This window comes from Pelodiscus sinensis, chromosome 2 (genome assembly GCF_052426305.1).
Source record: "Pelodiscus sinensis isolate ZL-2025 chromosome 2, ASM5242630v1, whole genome shotgun sequence".
NCBI lineage: Eukaryota > Metazoa > Chordata > Testudines > Trionychidae > Pelodiscus > Pelodiscus sinensis.
In genome coordinates this window covers 223016170-223038586 of record NC_143053.1, presented here as the reverse complement: position 1 = coordinate 223038586, position 22417 = coordinate 223016170, and the positions used below count along the sequence as shown (strand labels likewise).

At 41.5% G+C, this 22417-nt stretch overlaps 1 protein-coding gene across 1 annotated transcript in view; it reads right to left on the bottom strand.

Moving 5' to 3' along the window:
- Positions 1-20622, bottom strand: part of MALRD1 (MAM and LDL receptor class A domain containing 1) — a 438222-nt gene extending 417600 nt beyond the window's left edge. The window contains exons 1-4 of the mRNA XM_089776725.1: positions 20345-20622; positions 11461-11601; positions 3912-4006; positions 3672-3830 (exon numbers count right to left, since the gene is read on the bottom strand). Coding sequence (XP_089632851.1) covers positions 3672-3830; positions 3912-4006; positions 11461-11601; positions 20345-20507 — 558 coding nt within the window. The 5' untranslated portion in view covers positions 20508-20622. The remainder of the gene's footprint in view (positions 1-3671; positions 3831-3911; positions 4007-11460; positions 11602-20344) is intronic.
- Between the last annotated feature and the right edge of the window lie 1795 nt (positions 20623-22417).

Below are 22417 nucleotides of genomic sequence, written 5' to 3'. Positions count from 1 at the left end.
CATGAATGGAAAAACACGTTCAGTTCCTGCATATTTCCTTCCCTTTACCTTCTCACTATTCTGAACAAACTATTTTATGCTTATTGTCTGATTCTCAACACAGGAGGACAGGCACAGCACTCCTTGACATGAGGAGAGGGAAAAAAATCCTGAAAATGTTCTAGTGAAGAACTTGATACAATTGACCTCAGAGGGAGTAAGTTTGATACCAATTTTAAATCTTTCTACTTCACGAGTGCCAAGTCTGTATTTTTCTCTCTCAGACTTGGCTGGAGTTTCTTACTCCAGAAGGAAAATGATAGTGTTAAATGCTTACTTCACACCTTCAACTACTGTTGGTTTTGTTTTTCAATGTTGTACTAGTCTTCACAAATGGCAAAACCTTTATCTCCCTCTTAATTCATTTAACTCAATAACAACTGAATTGATTCTGTTCAAAAATTGAATAAATATTTACCTGTTTCTTGAGAGCTAGTTTAGTAATATTTAGCTCTAAAGGCCAAGGAAAACAGAACAATGGAAATATCTTAAGTTTAGCAATAGCATTTGCTACCATGAACATAACAATGAATGCATCACAATATTTTACCACTAGACCCATTATTTCTAGCTGTAATGACCACCAACACAAGGGCATTACAATGGCTAAGATTATGACACTTTCTCTTTTTGCTCTGCCAGGCAGTTCTGGTTTGTATGACTGAACCCTCTGCACATGCTGAATGCCAATTAAGTTGATAGCCTTTCCATGCCCTCAGATCCCTATCTGTGCAATCAGACTGCAGAAATGGGACCTACCACAGCAAATACCAAAGAAATGACAAGTACAGGACTGAATCACAGGGACAGTATCACCTTCCCAATCATATTTATTCAGAGCAATCCTCTGTCTTGTTAAGCTACATCCATTTTTATATGTAAAACTTGCAGCATGGAGTAACTATGGAATCAACACTGCTCAAAGAGTTCTGCTAGGCAAAGGATGTGCTGAGTTCATTCTGTGATGAGCAGCTTAAAATGGTGTTAAGCTCAAAACACTATATCAAAACACCGGGTAGTTGGCAATAAGCGGTATGGTTATTTTCCTACCTTTCATTTTTGCTTGAGTTCAGTGCTCCTGAAAAATGCTATCTTGACAGCTCTTGCGGGCCCGTATCCAGGAATTTATGTGTGGGGGGAGGGGAAGGGGAGGGTTGTAAATGTGGACTGCAAGAGCATGAATACATCTCTCATGGTCCCCCAAGTAAGCGGGAAAATCAGCCCCAGCCTTCCCACAGCCAACCAAAGCATGGGGGAGGAAAGTTCGGGCAGCACGCTGCTCCTGCCTTCCCCTGGCCAGCTGGAGCATGCTTACTTGGGTAACCATGGGGTGTGTGTTCGCACCCTTCATAGCCCCCCTGCATACAGGCCTGCCTGGAGACTGAGGTCCCCTGAATATCCACAGGAGAAGTTCAGAAAGACATTTGCACTACAAGATTCTAGCAAGGACTTCCAAGGATGAGAGGTACTTCAGCACCAAATAGGAGCCATCAGCAGGAATATTTTGCTTCCCCACATATAACACTAGAGCAGCAAGCAAGTTCTTATAATAAAAAGTAAATAGGGGGCCCCTTAAGTTGCTCAGGGCCCTAAGCAATTGCTTAGCCTGCTGATACCTAGTGCTGGCTCTGCTGACAGTGTCAATGCCTGATCCTTGGTCATTCTGATTAGAATCCCCAAAACAGTGACATTAGTAATGATCAGTTTTATAAGGTGCACACCTGTCCTCAAGGAATTGGACTATGACCATCAATTCATTTCACAATGACCCTCGAACAGTCATCAGGAGATTAAAATGTTTGCTAATCAGGAAATCAGTTATGATTACAGGGGAAAGATTCCATATTAACAATTCTCCTCAGCCCTTATTTTCTTTATATTTCACAGATGGAGAGGGGCTGGAAAAGCAAAAGTGAGGCTTGATCTTGCTGCATATCATGGGGTATCCAATAATGTCAGATAGGCCCAACACTCAGAGCTGCACGTGGGCTTGGGAGTCTCTTAGTAAGTTGCACTGCTTTGAAAATTTAGGTCACATTGGACAGTCAAGCAGTGATGAGTGTTCTCCAGTCTAAGGGCAAAGACCTCACCAAATGATTTGACATTAGGATTCTCATAGACCAGGGATAGGCAATATTTTTCACAGGGGAATTTTTTGTATGTGGTCATGGGACAGCTCCACCCCCCAGAAAGGGCAGGACCTGGGGCAGGGCTGGAGACTAGCCTCCTGCTAGAGTTGTCTTAAGCCACAAGCTTTACGTACAAACACAGCAAAGGGCTTGCAGCTCTAGGCCCCGCCACTACCACATTGCCTGGCAGCCACCTAGGGTTGCTGTGGCTATTTAAAAGGCTCACAGATCAGGCTCCTATTGGAGTAGTGCCACATCTGGAAGCCACAAGCTATATAAATAGGATCCTGTTGCCTGAGCCACAACTCGGAAATTTGGTGGCACGGGCTGTGGGATATAAATAGAAAGCAAGCAGAGACAGCCCATGGGCCAGATCAAGCTGATAAGCAGGCCGGACCCAATCCCCAGACTGCATCTTGCCCAGTCCTGCCACAGACAGTATCAGTGTATCACATAATCAGACATTTGGTCAAAAGTATTACAAGGCAGTGACTTACTGAGCTCATGTAACCAGAAGATGCTCACCTAAAGGGTAAGCATAATAGCCAGTTACTCAGGGTGAACATGTTAGGAGTAAAATTACCCTGATATTTTTTTAAAACAGTATTCTGTTGAAGTTTGTTACTACCTTGCTTGCATGATACAACAAAGGGGTCATGCTTCAAATGTAGACACTAAGCACACATCTACACAGCAGGGCTAAAGCTAAAATAAGCTACGCAACTTGAGCTATGTCAATAACTTAGCTTTAGTCGAAATAGCCTATTTTAGCTTTTGGCGCTGTCTGCACAGCAGGAAGTCCAAGAAAGAGCACTCTTCCTCCAATTTCCCTTACTCCTTATAAAATGAGAGTTACTGGAGTCAGAGTAAGAAGTCCTCCAGCTCAACATTATTTTGAGATTCTGTCGAAATAACGGCTTTCTGTGTATATGCGAGCTATGTTATTTCAGAATAACGTCAATTATTTCCAAATAACACTGTTGTGTAGCTGTACCCTAGGTGGGTTAACTTTCAAAACAGCAATAAAGAACAAGCGAAAATACTGCACATGTATATCTTGTAACAAAGCCTCAAAGCTAGGCGAAGTATTATGAATTGTTAATTATCTAGCTAATCTCTCTAGAAGTTTACAGGGAATAAATGCACTGAAAAGCTCGACTCCAACAAAACAAGTCAACTTCCTTGGGTCCTGAAAGAATACAACAACTAATCTCACCTCCTAAAAGAGTAATTTTTAAGGACAGGTTCCAATTTATGTTACAAGTGTGATTGTTTTGTATAAAATTTGAGCACAGTTTAAATGGGTTTCAGTTTTAGTTCCCATGTCACCACAAGATAAGATCAAGCAATAATAAATTATAGTAATATTGAAGAGTTAAAATATGCGTCTATGCCTCCTTTGATTCACGTCATTTTCCAGATATAAGATAACTTTATATCACCTAGCTTCATACAATATACTAACTTCTCCATTAGAAGTATGCATCATGGAAATTTACAAACCTCAAATTTTTCAGTACTGTTGATTGTGATGATATTTGTTCTCCATTGGTTTTGCAGTCCTCCTTCTTCTTGCCAGATGTTTTTAAAAGTTCCATCAGAATGATGGAGTCCCACCATCAACACGCCTTTCATTTGACCAATCCAATAGTAAAATGCAAGCTAGGACATAAGAAAGTCCTGGTTAGTCCAGCAAATCGCAATGACAAAGAATACAATGAAGGGAAGATGTACCTCAAATACCTGGCAAATGTGTTTGCTGTCAGTAGGGAAGAAAACTCTGCTTCTTAAAGTTGCAGGAGATGAGACTACTTCAGAGGACACAGAGAGGAAATAGGCTATTAAAAAAAGAGAACAACACAGAAGGTTTAATAACCAGTGTTATTGTAACAAATACATAGAACATGCCAGAAAAATTCCATTATTTGGTAGACATAACTACATGGAAACTGCAGATAAATAATTACATTGCGGTTTATCTATAAAAGGACTTTTTCCGGGGGGGGGGGGGGGGGAGGGGGAGAGGGTTGGTATAAAAATAAAATTACCAACTATTTTAAAGGAATAACAGATATTCAATGTGATGTTCCCGGTATTATTCACTGCACGCTATATAAACCCTGTTCTAAAGGCAAAATTAATAAGTTCTCTCTCATGGGCTTTTCTATGTTGAGTATTACAATAGTATCTGAGTGCTTCATAAACATTAATTAATATATTTTCACCACACCCCTTTAAGCCCCATCCATCCTGTCCATAGAAAGAGGCAGGAGTTCTGTGGAAAAATAATTGTAATTAAAATTATAATTAAAGACTGTATCATAAGCTGTATGCACAACAAAGCTAAATTAAGCTTGTACAGATAACGTTCATATTGGCATTTTGTAACTTCTGAGTGCATGACTTTTACTCTGCAACATGAATAACATGCTTTTAACATAGTTTATTTTTGTGGACAATATTCCAGGTTTTAAAATAATGCAGCCTGAAAAAACAAATTCCATGGACTGGCCCTAGTGACAGTGAACACTTTGTCAGTACATTTTATAAATATTTTCTGACAACAGAAGAAGAGTGACACTCAGGGTCTAGGGTTCCTTTCTGAGCTTGGGAAAGGAGGGAGCTCTAATGAATACAGACTCTTCAGCCACCCCCCGCCCCCCTGGCCTTGAAGCATGACCCCTTTGTTGTATCATGCAAGCAAGGTATTAACAAACTTCAACAGGCCTTTATTTACCAAAGGTGAAACCTCTTTACAAAGCTGCTGCTGCTCCCCTCTGTAGCTCTCACTCAGGCCTGGCCCATCTCTTCCCCCCTCCTTCCAGTGCTTCCAGATTCCCAACAGCCAGTGCTCCCAGTTCTAATAATTACAAGCAGCATCTAAACACCACATTCCCTCCTCTCTTAAGAAGCTCTCCCAATTATAAAATAAACATTGTTGTTCTAACCACAGCAACAAATATGGAACAAGACACTATACTGTTGGCAGAAATATTTCACTGAAAACACTGGAAATATTACATAACATAGTCTCTAGCAGACAGGTGGTCGTCTAGGTCTGACAGACCGTCTCTCAAACCCCGGTTCCAGTGTAATGTCTTCTAGTGTTGGTGCTAACACCACAGTCTTCTTCATGGTCCCCTTCAATCTCTCAGTCTTCCCTGTTCTCCTGGTACCTCAACACACTTCCATTTTCCTCATCTAGCCTGCCCCAGTCTCTGCTTAGGCAGTCCTTGTTCTGCCCTCATGGGTCCTCATACATGGGGAGATCATATTTCACTATGCTGAATATAGGACATCTGGAAAAATTATTCATATTCAAGCAAGTTCAATGGCAATCAGAGCTGTGCAGTGCAAACATGCAAATAAATATCAAGTTGACTGAGCCCCTGCTAAATAGAAATACTGCATAGCTGGATTTTTTTTATTATTTTCTTATTAAGGAATTAGGTTTCACAAGGGGTGAGGTAACACACACACACACACACACACACACACACACACACACACACACACTCACGGACACTTCTCTCACACAGGGAGGGTGACTGACTGATCCAATGCTCCCTGTCTAGGGCTCTCTGCCCTTCATGTCTGGCTGGAGCCCAAGTATTGACATGCCTCCCCTAGTACCTGGTGCCACATCTTTCCACAGCAATGTGGTGGGGGAACAGGGGGAAGGGAAGCACATAGGGGCATATGCTCCCTCCCCAGATTTCTGCCAAGGTTTACACCAGAACATCACCAGCAGTAGCCTTCTGGCACTGTGTGGGAAGGAAGGGACAGGAACTACTTAAAGCCACTAGGGGGAGGGGATAATTTGGCCTATGCCTTTGCAGAATTCATCTCCCCCTACCCCACCTCCTACTATCCCCCAACTCATCTCCCCTGCATGGCTGAAAGCAGCTTGTTTCTTCCTGCCTGCACAGTGTCAAAAGGCAACTAACATATCCAGACTGCTGCTGGGCACCAACATAGCCCAGCCGCCTCCTGTCCCAGGCTACAGTACTGGCAAAAAGGAGTTAAGCCTAAGGATGCATTATGCACCATGCCCAAGGAACCAGATCACAGGCACTTCACTGAACCCAGACAGGCAGATGGTCCAGAAGGGGAGAACAGGACTCAGGGGGACTGAAGAGGGTGCTAATTTACTGTGGCTACTGTAGAGCCTTCAGGGTCAGGGCATGAACAGGCTGGAAATTACTTATTCCCCCACTCCAGAACTTAGCTAAGAGGTGGAGAGGCTTTCCTGTGCCAGCCCTGCACAGGGCTTTGGCATAGGCAGGGCTTTGCATCTGCTAGCCAGCACTCTGCGCAGAGGGCTTTGGGCTTGCATGGAGCTCTAGTCAAGCCATAAGCAATAGGAGAAGGAAGGAGCCTTCCAGCTAGACTGTTGGTGAGCTGACCACTCTGATCAGGAGCAGGCTCCTCACAGCTGGGAGCAGGACATGCCCTGCAGGGGGTAATATGGAGGGAGCAGCAGTGCTGTGGAGCACGAAGAGGCTAAGCAGGACTAGACAGTGAGAGAGGGAGCATGTAGATGGCCAATAGGTGGGCAGCAGAGGTGAGACACAATTGGCTGGTACCTACCCACACTCACCAGCCATGGCAGCTCACAAAAGCACAGCCAAACCTGTTCAGAAATGGGACAAGAGGTAGGGCCTTGCTGATGAGAGGTGTCATGCACTGGAGACTGCACTGATCGCCTGGCAGGAGGAGTATCCAGCCCTGCACACTGCATCTTTGTCCTGCCACCTGCTTTGCATGCCCAGCCTCATCATTGGCCACTAGATCCCCGCATTCATCCTTGGTCAGTGGGTGACTGGAGAGCAAGGATCCAGATAGCATTCTAGTCATGTGATTTCTCATTCCCACCATGGTCTTCAATCACCTAACTTCCATTCCCCCTCACACTCACAAAACTAGGCGATTGAGCAACAAAATGGCAAATTAATGTTAATGTTGATAAATGCCAAGTAATGCCCATTGGAAAAAATAATCCCAACTACACATACAAAATGATAGGGACTAAATTAGCTATTACCACTCAGGAGAGCGCTCTTAGGGTGTGTCTAGACTACAGGGTTTTGTCGACAAAAGTGGACTTTTGTCGACAAAACTATACCTGTGTCCACACTGCCTTTGAGTTATGTCGACATAACGTCGACAAAACTCAGCAGTTTTGTCGATGTATGTAAACCTCATTCTATGAGGAATAACACCTTTTGTTGACAGAGTTCTGTCAATAGAAGGCATCATTGCATCTACACTGTCCTTCGTGTCCACACTGTTATGTCAACAAAGCAGCTTGCTTTGTCGACAGAACTGGATGTAGTCTAGACGCTCTTTGTTGATAGAAGCTTCGACGACAGTATCTGTTGACAAAACTTTTGTCAACAAAACCCTGTAGTCTAGACATACCCTTGGAGTCAGCGTGGATAGTTCTCTGAAAACATCCACTCAGTGTGCAGCGGCAGACAAAAAAGCAAATAGAATGTTAAGAATAATTTAAAAAGGGATAGAGATCTTACTGCCTCTATATCAATCCAAGATTCACCCACATCTTGAATACTGCATACAGATGTAGTCACCTCATCTCAAAAAAGATATCTTAGCATTGGAAAAAATTTAGGGGTTTGGAATTGGGCCATATGAAAAGAGATTTAAAAAACGGGGACTTTTCAGCTTAGGAGACTAAGTGGGGATATGATAGAGGTCTATAAAATCAGGACAGGTATGAAGAAAAAGTGAATAAGGAAAAGTTATTTACTTATTCCCATAACATAAGAACCAGCGGTCACCAAATAAAATTAATATGTAGCAGGTTTAAAACAAACAGAAGGAAGTGTTATCTTCACACAGCACAGTCAACCTATGGAAACTCCTTGTCAGAGGATATTGCAAAGACCAGCACTTTAACAGGGTTCAAAAAAGAACTAGATAAATTCATGGAGGTTTGGTCCATCAATATTTATTAGCTAGAATGGGTAGAAATGGTGTCCCTAGCCTCCGTTTGTCAGAGGCTGGAAATGGGTGACAGGGGAGAGATCACTTGAGTATTACTTGTTCTGTTCACTCCCTCTGTGGCATTTGGCATTGGCCACTTTCAGAAGACAGGATAATGGGCTAGATGGCCCTTTGGTGTGACTCAGTATGGTCATTCTTATGTTCTTATTCCCATCCCTTTATTCCAGTTTTTTGCCACATCTTGACTTTTCATCACATCTCCTTCCTCCCAATCCACTGATTCGCAGTTCTGTCTTTGTCCAGCCAGTCCTAGTCTCCCTTTCTTAGCTCCCAATAACCACTCAGTTCTCCATACTAATGTTCCCCACCCCAGTTCCCATTTTCCCTCTCCTCCTTCCCAGCAGCTTTCTATTAATGGCAATGTTGTCACCTTGCCCTTCCCCCATCAGGCACTTGTCCCCTTTGTATTTGAATCAAGTAGCTTCCCCTGCCATACGTTGAGCCCAGCAAGAAGCATCTATTTGTCATTTTCTTCTTGGGTTTCAATTTTGCTCTTTTAAAGCATCAGAGGCAGAGAAACTAAAGCTGACACTTTTAAAGCCTTAGAAGACTCTAGTAATCACCATTTTCCTAGTTATTTAATTAAAAAACAATTTTAAAACAATAGAAACTCTATTTTCTTCTTGTTCCTTTCATACCATTCATTTTGTAGATCTTTTAGGCTACAGTTTATTATTTGTTTAGAATGATCCATATCTTGATTGTAGTTACTGGGCACTGAGCTTTTGCTGACTCTATAAATTGCTGCCTCACTCCTCTTAATATTCCAATTGATTTTCAAAATAGGCTTCCAAAACCTCTCATACAGAAGCAGATTGATTACTTGATAAGTATAAGAAGCCAGAAAACATCCAAGATTAACTCAAAAAAAGTTAATTAATCAAAAGGTTCAGTCATGATTATCAAATGGATTTCCTATTTCACGAATGAGGGAAATTGCCTATAGACTGCACAGCTTAAATCATTGCTACAATTCAAGATCATTAAGGAAATGGGTTTGTGCTCCAGTGCAACCTTTGCTAAAATGGTAATTTAGTATGGGTCTAAATGGGACTATGCAAACACTGGGCTTATTAGAGGCAGCGTGGAGGTGCACCGTAATTAAAAGCTGAGCATGTTCCCAGTACTGTCGCCTCTGCCCTAGTCATCATCTGATTTAAGAATTATTTTTACATAGGTCTCTGCTGGTGACAGGTTATATCTGCATGAGCAAACAAAACACTACACGGGGCACTGTCGTGATGAGGTACTGGGACATTTAAACAGCATCTGTCTACAAGCGTTGAGTTTAGTGTGCTTGACCCTTTGCATAAGAAGATGGTCAAGAAGCATCTCCACTCACACCCTAGGAAGCAGGGGTGTTGCCACAGGTGGGCTTGATAGGGTTGTGGCCCTCCCACTTTGCATCTAGGCCCACCTGCACAGCCCTCCTGGGCTCTTCTCATGCCCCAACACTTGTCCTGATCCTCCAGCCTTCCTGGCACTGCAGCTGGGCAGCAGAGTCTGAGCGCTGAGGCTTACCCCCTTCACCCAGTGCTGCAGCCAGGAAGACCCCCATCATTGTCCACCTACTCGAAGTCAGGGCCCATCCAATGGGCCCTTTTGGCTATGCCACTGCCAGGAGGTAGGGAGAAAGATGTAGTCATAGTCCTTGTATTCCCCTCAACATAAGGACAACTAAAGTCTTACCAGCATCACAGAAAAGAGACTAAGATAGGCAGAACTATGATCTGGACCCACTGTATTGGAGCTCTTCTTTTAGCCTGTCCAGAAGTACTCTCCTTGCACTCCTAGCATCTTTGTGCTGGCCAGGGCTTCTATGGCTCTGCAGTTGTAAGTGTCCACTTCCTCCTCCCACAGCGAACTGTGACCTGGTGATGCATTTGAGCCCTAAGCTTGATTCTGACCAATCCTACCAGTCTCTCATTTCATTTCACTTTTAAAGGCACTCAGTTAAATAAACAGCTCTATCTAAATATCTTCTATCTAAAAGCAACAAACAAGTTCAGGTTTCACTTTCCAGATCATTTGACTGTTAAATTTCAGTTTAAGGAGATGTTTTAAAAAGTATGTTAAATACAACAATAAGGTAGATTAAATGGTGTGTGTGTGTGGGGGGGGAGGTGGGGTGTAGACACACAGTACATGAAGTATCGCCATTTCTTTACTATTAACAAAGGTTCACAGAGTAGGGAGAGCCAGAAAGAGAAAACACTCATGCTAAGTGGCTCCTACTAAGTGATTATGTAAATATTCATAGGAATCAACTCTTCCCGGTGAACTTTGATTTTATGCTGCTATCAATTATGATAGCAAAAATTGTTCCCTTTAACAATACACCCAAGAACTCATTTCTCATCACACAAATGCTTTTTTTAGATTCTGTGCAGTAACCATAATAAAACAAATTTCAAAGTAAATTGCAGGTTAAGTCACTGAGAGCAGGAAAGGCCACAAACTTGAAAAGTTATCGTAAGCAGATAAACACTCAAATCCCCTAGACAATCAGAACTGACATCTGTGAAAGTGAAAGATTACCATTTGGTCTCCCTCCTTAGATTAGCAGAAGAAACAAGAATCAGAGGGCCCAATTCTTCTACCATTTTGTCCCATGCACCTATATATCAGAGCGTATGAGCATTAATGCAATTAGTATGCTCAGGAAGCAGTGATTCTGGATTTGTAGTGTTTAGCCAAAAATGTGGCTTGGATGGTAGTGGAACAAAAGGTGTAAAGAGCTTTAAATGAGTTTGGATAAAGCAGAAATAAAGCCAGAAAAAAACTGGAAGAAATTACACAGGTGATCTTGGTCCTATTGATTGAAGGGCTCTGTCTACCTTTTTGTACTAAGAATTGCAGTTGATGGGTTCTCTCAAATCTTCAGTGGATTCTGAATGTCTAAACAGGTCAGAAATGCTTTTTTCTTCTTGCTGGCAAGCACATTGTAAACTTCTCTTTCAGATGTAGGCGCCACCAGTTATGTAAGCTTTTGCTCTATCCAAATATGATTGCTCTGCAATGCTGTTCATGAGGCTTACTCTTTAAGTCCACTTGGAAATGTCATGTATTGCAGAATTCTGCTTCCTACATAGAACATACTATATTTTACCTAGTATTTCAGAAACAATGCAATTATAAATCATATGACTAAGCACCCCTAGACACAAAAATTCTACCTCACACACCGTAACTGCAAGCCTATTGTTCAAGGTCGGAGTTCAGAAAGACATGGTTATTCCTTTTTTAAAATATAGGTGACTCTTACCAGTCTTATTCCCATTGTGGTCAGAATGTGGAGATCCCATGCTGGTCAGGCCATTTCTCCTAGTCCATCCAGTCTGTAAGTCCCAATCATGTAACATATTGCACGGCTTAGTTTCAAAGTCACATGTTTCATAAGAGACACCTAATCAAAGAGGACTGTTGTCAGAAACTGCATGCAGGAAAGGTTTGAGTCATTGAGCAAATATATAATACAACCATACACAGTGAAATAGGTACAAATGAATGTATACATCATTAGTTATAACTAAGGCTACAATTTAGTCATAGAGGTCACGGCAGTCTCAGATTCTATGAATTTACCAGACTTGTATGACTTCATGTGGGCCCTGGGTCCCTGCCATGCAACTTGAGTTGGGGTCTACACCCAGGGCTGGTTTGTATGGTGATTTTTAGCACAAGTCATGGACAGGTCATAGGTTCCACAAATTTTTCATTATTGCCTGTAACTTACTAAAAAGAACCATGACAAAACCTTACCCTTAGTTATAACTTACAAAGAACTCAGACATATCCTAACATGCCTTCCAGAACAAATGAGAAAGACTTTCTAAATGTTAGACCAAACACAATGAGCAAGAGCATTAAACAAAGCAGTGAACATAACAGAGAAAGGAGTCTGAAGGTTGCAAAACAAAAGTCAATGTCTATCCCCTGGAGGATTTCATATCCTCTTTTACTACTGCAGATGTAATTCAGGCTCTTGGCCCACTACATGTAAGGTCCCATATATATTTTCATCCATCTCTACAAATGTACAGGAAACTGTGCAGGCAAGCAAAAAATATTTTGTTTGCATAAAATTGTTCTTAAGACATACTGCAAATATCACCAAATTATCATTTACTTCAAATACTTTAATACACACTATTACTCATGTTAGCACTGGGCTTTCTCAAGTATCAGTGAAGATTAAACACTAGGCAATAACCACTGAACACAAATAATTTAAGTCCCCTGTTTTTTGTGTTGCTGTATTAAACCCTGGATTTTTAGCAGCATGGTTATAACATTAGGAAAGCATGAGCTCAGTCCCAGAAATCTTCATGGCTTAATCCTGGAAGTGGGCGTAATCTCATCAGTGGATGGATAAGGCATGCAGTACTGACCAGCTGGCATTCATGACTAAATCTGACAAATGCTCAGTTCTCTTTGGGGTGCCAGTTTGATAGGGCCAGCAGCACCAGAGGCATCTTCAGGAGTGGAGGAAGAGCTCAACCAGAAGGTAGGACAATGCTCCATGCAGTCCCCCCCCTTCCTTATTCTTGTTCACCACATGTTGTTAAGGGAGGGTTTTCTTTCTTTTTCCCCTTTCCCCTTATCCCACTGCCCAGCCTGGGGAATGGGTGAGACATTGTATATCTTATCTGGACACCACAGCATGCCCCATTGATCACTGTTTGGTACTGATTGGATTGGGTGACTAAAAAAGCAGGAGGTGGGGGTGATTACTGCAAATTACTGCTAGGGTAAGTCACCATTTTGAAGGCTCTGATTCAATAGCAGCTATGGCTGCCAAATGAGAGAAGTGGAGCAGCAACTGTAGGGTCACTGCCAAAGCAGAAGATATTCATCTAGCAACTTAGAGCAACTGAGCTGCTCCCAGGTTCCTTAAGCAGGCCCAGTGGTGCCCTCTCAGAAGTTTAAAGAAGAGTGGCCACTCTGGCAACTTAAACTCATATTATGGCTGGTAAAGTACTTCCAGCTCCAGGAACTAACCGCTGTAAATTGGGACCAGAAAATCCAGAAGATTCAGAGAGGGAAACAAGAACAACCACTGAAAGAAAGAACTTGTGTCCGGTGGAGAAACTGCTGGCTGATCCCCCTGCTTCAGCCAGTGAGCCTATGGGGCAGCAGGTGGAGGCAGTTTTTCCTCTGCATTGGGGGATCCTCATCAGGTGATAATGCCTTTGGAAATTAAGAACATAAGAATAGCATACTGGGTCAGATCAAAGGTCCATCTAGCCCAGTAGCCTGTCTGCCGACAGTGGCCAATACCAGATGTCCCAGAGGGAGGGAACACAACAGGTAATCATCATGTGATCCCTCCCCTGTCACCCACCTCCAGAGAAACATAGGCTAGGGCCACCATTCCTACCCATCCTGAGAATAGCCATTGATGGACATAATCTCCATGAATCTATCTAGCTCTTTTTTGAACCCTGTTAAAGTCTTAGCCTTCACAACATCCTCTGGCATGGTATTACTTCCCTATGGACAGTTCAAAATACAGGGCCATTGGTGAGATGTTTCCACCTGGATCCCATGGCCCATACCCACTAATGGAGTGGCTGGGTCTGATTCTGGCACAGTAGGGGAATCTCTCCCTGGTTTAGAAGGTGGCAGTTCTGCCCTCCAGACCTCCCCACTTCAGTACCAATAGGATTCACGATTGCTGTTGACCCTTCTTTCTGCATGGCATGCTGTCCCTCCTTTGATCCTGCACTGAACAGAAGGATATATGAAGGAGCTTGGATAGAAAAAAATGGTATGAAGTCAGACTTCAGACTTGCTGCTTATGTACCCCTTTGACTTTGATCTTTTAGGATTTCAATTCATGGAACAATTTTATTTGAACAAAGTTACACCAATGGGATACTTGTCCTCCTCATCCTACACAGCCTTCAAAAATCTCAGTTCTGTGTGAGTACCTGTGCCAGTCAGGATAACAGATTTCAGGATCATATAATCATAGGATTATAGAATCCCAAGGCTAGAAGAGACTTTAGGAGGTCATTGAGTCCAGCTCCATACCCAAAGCAGGACCAACTCCAACTAAATCATCCCAGCCAAGACTTTAAAACCGCTAGAGATGGAGATTCCACCACCTCCTTAGGTAACCCATTCCAGTGCTTCATGACACTCTTAGGGAAATAGTTTGTCCAAATATCCAACCCAGACCTCCCCCACTGTAATTTGAGACCATTGCTCCTTATTCTGCCATCTGTGTCTACTGAGAACAACCCCTCTCCATCCTCTTTGGAACCTCTCTTCAGGAAGTTGAAGGCTGCTATCAAATCCCCCCTCACTCTTCTCTTCTGCAGACTAAATAAGCTCAGATCCCTCAGACCCCCCTCATAGGTCATGTGCTCCAGCTCCCTAATCATTTTGGTTGCCCTCTGCCAGACCATCTCCAATGCATCCACCTCCTTTCTATACTTGGGTTCTCAGAACAGACACAATACTCCAGATGTGGCCTCACCAGTGCAAAATAAAGGGGAATAATAACTTCTCTACATCTTCTCTAGAGGTGCTCCTCCTAATGCACTCCAATGTGCCATTAGCCTTCTTGGATATAAGGGCACCCTGCTGACTCATATCCAGCTTTTCATCCATTGTAATTCCCAGGTCCCTTTCTGCTGAACTGCTACTTAGTCAGTCAGTCCCCAGCCTGTAACAATGCTTGGGATTCTTCCATCCCAAGTGCAGGACTCTGCACTTGTCCTTGTTGAACCACATCAGACTTATTTTTGGCCCAATCTTCCAATTTGTCTAGGTTACACTGGACCCAGGAGTGGGAGAGATAGCTCAGTGGCTTGAGCATTGGCCTGCTAGAGAAGGTATTAGGTAATAGAAGGTATTTATTTTTGAACAAAGGGATTCCCCAATCTTTGGACTGGGTCTTTAGTCTGCAGTCATCTAGAAGGTTGGCCATTTTCAACAGGAAATGGCAGGAAGCATAAGGGATCTGTTGAAAAAGGCTTTCTTTCATGACAGACCCCACTCCAGACTGCCACTTTTTGCAGACAAACAGCTGAGTTGGCAAAACACAGTGGCCATTTTTATGCAAATTAGGCACAGGATATTTAAATCCCTGCCTCATTTTCAATGTCGACCTGCCTAATCTGCATTCCTCTGCCGACAGAGGGATGCAGTCTAGACATACCCCAGGAGAGATGAGCAAGAGTGCTGATGAGAAGTAAAATCAGGAAAGTTAATTAAAATACTTCCCTGATTAATTGTGTTTTCTAAGGGGCAAGCTATGCTAAATTCTCAATTGTTCAGAAACAATCTTCACTCACTGCTATATTGGCTTCTACAATCAACTCTCTGCTTATCCTTTCGAGAGCATTGTACCCAAATATTTGGATGATAACAAACCTGTATTATTATATTTTTAATCTACGTGTGGGTTATTACAAATTATATATTTTATTACTTTAAACTAACCATTATACTTTTGAATAATATAAGCACTATATACAGATGAACAGACATTCTTTCCTTAATGTGTTTATTATATAAATTTTAACATTAGCTTTCATCAAAATTTATTGGGCACGTGAAAAGGTATCTGGCAAAAATCTGGCTCAGCGCTAGATATCCCCTTTTTAGCTGCCTGATTTATTAGGGAAAGAGAAGATGACTGTGAAATCACATAGTGCCCATCATTCACTCTATGGCAGGATGTTTTCATTTCCAGCAGGTGATCATTATTCACTTGGGAGAAAATGGTTTGGGCACAGAAAAAAGGGCTTATTTTGATCACTAGAATAAAGAGGGCTCTCAGCCACATTTCATCTATTTTCCCTAAAATAGTCTTGAACTGCTGAGAGATTCTATCCAAAGCAAGTTTGGTGAGGAGTCTCCAGGTCTGACAACCTTGACCAAGACAAGAAAGAAGTGAATTGTGAAACAGGCAAGCATATAAATGACAAGGGCACATAATTATTTCCCATAAAAGAATTAAATGTAACATCCTTCTCTTCCCCAACAAATGTTGTTTAGAGAAGATGAAGTACATCTATCCAACAATGGATGGGATATTTTCTTGGAAGACCTCAAACAATCAGTGGATTCCTCTCTAAATGCCCAATGGCGTAGAAGTGTGTAAGATACTCAAACTGACTGCTGTTGTCTCCTGCCGTGAGTGTTAGTGTGGCTGATATGATAACAAGTGTCTGATTGAGGTCCCTTTAAGGGAATGGACTGCTTGAGCATTGGTCAATGCACAGTGCGGATCTCTCCTCCCTCCAGCATGGAGAAAGGAAGTGGATCGTGGCTGACTTTAGTCAGGGTTCAGGGTTGGCTTTCATACCTAGCCTTAAGTTTTTAGAAACTAGGTCCATGGTGCAAGTTTTGTTCCACAATGGAATTTTGGGAGGTAACTGAAGGGAGATAACCACAGTTGTATAATAGTTTTAAACACAGTTGTATTAAACCATAATATAGTGTATGTCTCTCTTTGTACCTTCATCAGTTCAACACACTGATTAGTTCTGAGGCACAAAAGAGGGAGCAGACTGCACTGGCGTAGACATTCTGGTATAGATTAATGTGTATATTAGCTGAGCCAGCTCTTGATTTTTTGTTGTTGTTTTCATCTTTGGTTATGTGCTATATCTTCCAGTGGCTGAAAAGCATGTGAATGGTTCATTATCAGAAACACTGCTGGAGCATAGTTGCCTCATTATACGAAATAAAATGAATCACACACAGTCTTATCTCAATAGATTTTCCATAGTTGAAAAACCAAATTAAAAACAAACAAGTTAGAATAAGAAGCAAAGTGTTTCGTTTTGAGTTAAAACTCTTGATCACATATGATTATTCTTTTAAAAAGATCAGTTCTATTTATTTTCACAGAACATCTAATTAGAAGTTGTCTAACAATTTGCTGGGAGATAAATTTACACAGATAAAATTACTGTTTGAGGACTCCTTTTATCAGGGGCTGGAAATGAATGACAGAAGAGGGATCATGTGATGATTACCTGTTCTGTTCACTCCCTTTGGGGCATCTGGCATTGGACACTGTCAGAAGACAGGATACTGGGCAAGATGGACCATTGGCCTAACTCAATATGGCCATTCTTATGTTCTTATGGAAGAGGAAGGGAGGGAAAAGAAATGTGTGGGTTGTTTCCGACACATTTTTTCTCAGAATTATAAATAAAACAAAATCTTTTAAGTTATCCCTAAATTTAAAAATCTGTCTAAATCTCAATAGAGAAACAAACAACAGTTCAGGTTTAACAGTATCTATTTCATTTTGATAATCCTTCCCAGAAACAGGAAACATTGCATTACACTAGCAAAGAATTTTTTATAAGAAGATACTGCCCCAACAAAGAAAATATGTATTTTGTACTTAACCGTTGGTTTGGTTGAACTAGAAGATAGAAATGGCTTATGTCTGCAGGATATACATTTTCAGTTAAAATAGTGTGTATATTTTTAATGGCTCCTTGAGTGCTTTTGGAGAGTTAAACATTTAGCCAACACACATGCTTTTTATATGTATCATTTTCAAGAGTGCTATCTTGGGAAAGCAATATATGTTTTTAAAACAGCAGTTTTCATTCCTTCAGCCCTCCCACCTCCCCACTCAATGAATATTTTGCAACAGAAGCTCACAGCTTAAAGGTAATTTTATATTATATTTCCCTCCCTCTATCAAGCACACACAGCTTAGATGTGAAAGAGAAAAAGATTAGAACAAAATGGTAATAAAAGTATAACACTTGAAGCTCCAGTCCTACGATCTGGCCCATGCAGCTAAACCCCTTATTTCCACATGGAGATCAAATGAAATCAGTTACGCTCTGCATTAGCTCAGGGGTCCACCCATTCACCTCACAGTGCAGTTTTGGGGCCTTAACAAAAGACAACCCCAGACAAAGACTTTGAATCTGAATAGCTCTGACTGTCAGTGGGCAATGAATGGCCTATATTTCAAAATCAAAACCCAGATCTGGATCTGATTTTAATTGGGGCTTATAGGGCATTTGAATCTTGTATAGGAAAGTAGTCCAGAATAACTGTTTTGTACTAGCTGTCCATGTGAACATAATTATTCCATGTTCAAGTCCCTTTATGCAGTTTAGCTTAATCCACACGAAGGCATTTCTGATGTGGAATAAGTGTCGTCAATGAGGAATAAGTATTTTACTTTAAATTCACACAATAGACATTGTAGACTAATCTGATCTAAAACCTCAGATGCAGATGCTCCCAAACTCTGGGGGCTAGGTGATTGAAATACAAATTTCCAATTTTGTGGCTCTCCCAACTCTAATTTAAATTCACGTCTGTTTCCTTTCTAGATCTGTTCCCTGGCTCCTGAGATAGAATTTCTATAGAGGAGTCCTCTGGTGTTTCTTATTCCCTCTCCTGTTTTCTCATGAATAAGTCTCCTAGGGTATGTCCAGAAGAAATACTCCAAAATAGCTTATTTTGAAATAGCACATCTACACTGCAGGGAAGCCTCAAAATTAGTCTGAGGCAGGCTTCCCTAATGTGGACATGCTACCTTGATTTAGAGCCCCAGGAGGCACAGGAGTAATTAGTTGAATGGCCCTGGGGAGGAGCTATTTTGAAATAGCAGCACTGGAGCATCCACACTACAACTATTTTGAAATAGCTATTTCAGAATAGGTATTATTCCTCCTGGAATGAGGTTTACAGAAGTCAGAATAAATTGTCAAAATAACAGAATTGCTGTGTAAACATTGTTATTTCAAAATAATGTCAGTTATTTCAAAGTAACTGTGCTGTGTAGGCACACCCCTAGAGCACAATTATGTATGCAGCTCAATAAGAGTGTATAAAGAAATGCCATAGACATTAATAAAAAATACACGTTTTCTTTTACATTATACCAAAGTGGCAAGGAGTGTATTTTAGTGACCTATCTGCCCTGAGAAAATATTCTTCTGTAGAGGAAACAACAGCTAGGGACCACTACATACTCAAACTGAACTTTTCAGGTATAACTTGACATAGTATTCAAACGTCTCTTGTGTTCAAACTGCTATTGTATTGAAACTTGCCAAGGTACATGCTTGGCTCTACATTTGTGAGGGGCGCAGTCTATGAGCTTAATTTTTTGTCTGGTAATTCACAATCCTATTTATTTTAACATAGCATACTGCATACAGAATGCTTAACCTTTGGTTTGGTTGAACTAGAAGATGAAAGTGGCTTATGTCTGCAGGATACATATTTTTAAACCTGTAACATGCTAATGAAAAAAAAGAAGGTTTTTTGGAAGTTCTGCCATGAGGGAAACTCTTTGGTAGAACTTGGAGACACTGAAGTTTTCAAGTTTAAAATAATAAAAAAAAATAAAAAAAATCAGGAATTCCAAACTCCTCCTTGTGCTCCAGGAAAAGGTCCTCAGAGAACAGGCCTCTTTTGTGCCACACATTCTTGTATAACATTTGCAATGTAGATTAATGTTGTAGCAAAAATAAATTTCAGCTGAAAATTCAATTCAACAAGCTAATTTGAAGCCAGATTCAGTGGATTTAGATTGTATGGATGGCTGTTTTAGAGGTAGGTGACCATTGCTACATTCAGAAACATCTCAGATTATTAGTCCAAAGCTATAAGTTCATAATTTTTTTATTTGTTTGTTCACTTAGTTCTTTGTGTGAGCTCTAGCCATGTTACTTAGATCACTCTTCCCATAACAAAACTGAAACATATATTATTTAACTGTCATGGACCTGCAAAAATTTATCAACATTTTTTCAAAAATTATTTTTAGAATAGACATGACTTCTAGGGAGGAAACTTTGTATCTAGCTAACATTTAACACATTTTGACTCTACTAAGCAGGTGTGAATGAACGGAAAGTGGGGTTCAGAAGGAGTTCTAAAAGTAGTGGTGAATCTTGAATAAGAAAAATAAAGACATTCATCTTTAGATATCAACTGATATTTAAGCAGATAGCATAAGGCAAGACATAAGCAGGTAAAAGAATTAGATAAAGTGAAAAAGCTACATTTCAACGAAGTTTAATTCAAAAGGAAATTTTGTGCCCTTCTGCTCACTGTTAGTTATAAGTACAGCTATTGAACTGTACTAAAAAACCCGAAAACCTTTGCTTCACTTCTGATGAAGCGAACTGAGAGCTACTTACATTGTTTTTCATCACTGCTGTCTTCACACTGGTTGGTGAGATTGCACTCTTTCTTTGGTGGAACAGAAAATCCATTGTCACATCGGAAGTCATCTCCTGTGAATGGTTGAACGATTACAAGAGTGAGACAACACCAGAAACAAAATAAGCTGACTTTTTTCATTGGATATGCTACCCTCCAGGCTTTCTACTCTGAAGAGAGCTATTGCAGCAATCTAGTACTGGTCAAGACGTGTCCATGCAAACCCAGGCTGACACATGTTGCTTTAAAACTTTATTTTCTAGAGTAGCACATGTTTCGAGTTTGATACTCTGACAAAACATGCTCTGCATGAGGCAGTTACTTTTGAACCCTTTATAGGTGTGTCTTTAGAAAATATGTAACCGATTTGAATCACTTTTTTATGACTAGTGGGCTTGTTTTGTTGCACTATTATGCAAACCAAGTGTATATCATTAACTCGATTGGAATTATTGCCTGATGACTGGCAAAAATTTCTGGTTAGTAAACAACATAAGCACACATAGTATAATCAGACAGTTAGCAACATTCCTCAAGGCCTTTTTTGCCTTTTCTTGAAATAATCTGGCAGTAATGCTTAAGTATAAGTAATTTATGAAGAACATTATGCATGAACTGTAGAGATGTGGCAAATAAATTCAAGCATTGGTTTTAATATCAAAGTTATGACAAGTGACTGATCTATGGAGAATGAGAATTTGTATACCCTGCCCACTATCATGCAGTTTCTGAGGGTTGCTTGTATACACACTATTATAAGCTCAAATGATGGATGTCAATCAAACTACTTTGGGGTTGGTTTGAGTTTTAGCCTTCTGTATGTGAATTATTTCTAATTTGTGCAAATGTACTGTATATTCACAAATATTCTCCACATAGGTCATTTGAACAAATGTGAGCCTACATGTTGCATATACTGCTCACTTTGGCTGCTAAATATTCACGAAGTTTATTTGGTCACCTTACTTACATGCCATTGATTCTGCCTCCTGACAGAATGAACACAGGAGAATAATTAATAAATAGTGTACTTGCACTACACCCTTCTGCACAGATCATCGTGAGGATGAATATTAAACATTCAGGATCTGTGAACATATTTACAAATACATAGCAGATATTCAGATATCTCCTAACAATAAACAATAAGACCCTCAAAACAGCAGCAAACCAAGCGTTTCCCATGAATCCATGTAAGAACCAACCACAATCATTGCCCCAGGAGTATCAAGGAATGGAGATGAAGGTTAGCGCTGACTCCTCTGCCCCTATGTGTTGACCAGTGGAGCTGGGCAGCTGCTGGGCAGGGGAAGGAAGTAAGCTGCACCTCTGGAAGTGGTGCATCAATGTGCATGCTCCCCAGGGGCAGAGCAGCTTTGCATCATTCCCAATCCTGGCTGGCATTGTTCCCTGTAAGGTGCATGCCTTCGCAGGCGTGCATGAGATGGGCAGGCCTAAAAATCCTTCTCAGCAGAGCTGCCACCCACCGGGCTGCCCTGGCCCTAGATTCAGCCCTTACCACACAGCCAACAGCTCCAGTCCAGGAGGAGTGGTGGCTCCTTTGGTGGTTCCGACCAGGGCCACAGCCGGAGGCATGTCATGGGTGGCGGCAGCTCCTCCAGTGACCCCAGCCAAGGCCAGAGGTGTATCGTAGGTGGCAGCTGCTCGTCTGGTAGCCCCAGCTGGGGACAGAGCTAGAGCTGCATCTCAGGTGGCCGATGATGCTCCTCCAGTGGCCCTGGTTGGGGCCAGGGCTGGGTACAGAGCCGGAGTCATGTTGCAGGCAGCAGCCATTCCTCCAGGGGCTGAGACTCAGGCCTGAGATGCCATGTGTTGGTCTTAAATGAAATAAACTGGCAACCTCTACCCAGGCCTCTCCATAACCACAGTCATCCTTGTTGTGGACAGCTCTCAGCAGAGAACAGTGGACAGCTCTCAGCTGTGGCCTGTTAGCAGTGGTGCCTTGGTGAAGCTAGCTCTGGTAAGTATATCAGATAGATACATGTGAGCAATTAGGGATGTGATAGACTAATAGAATGTAATTAATTAAC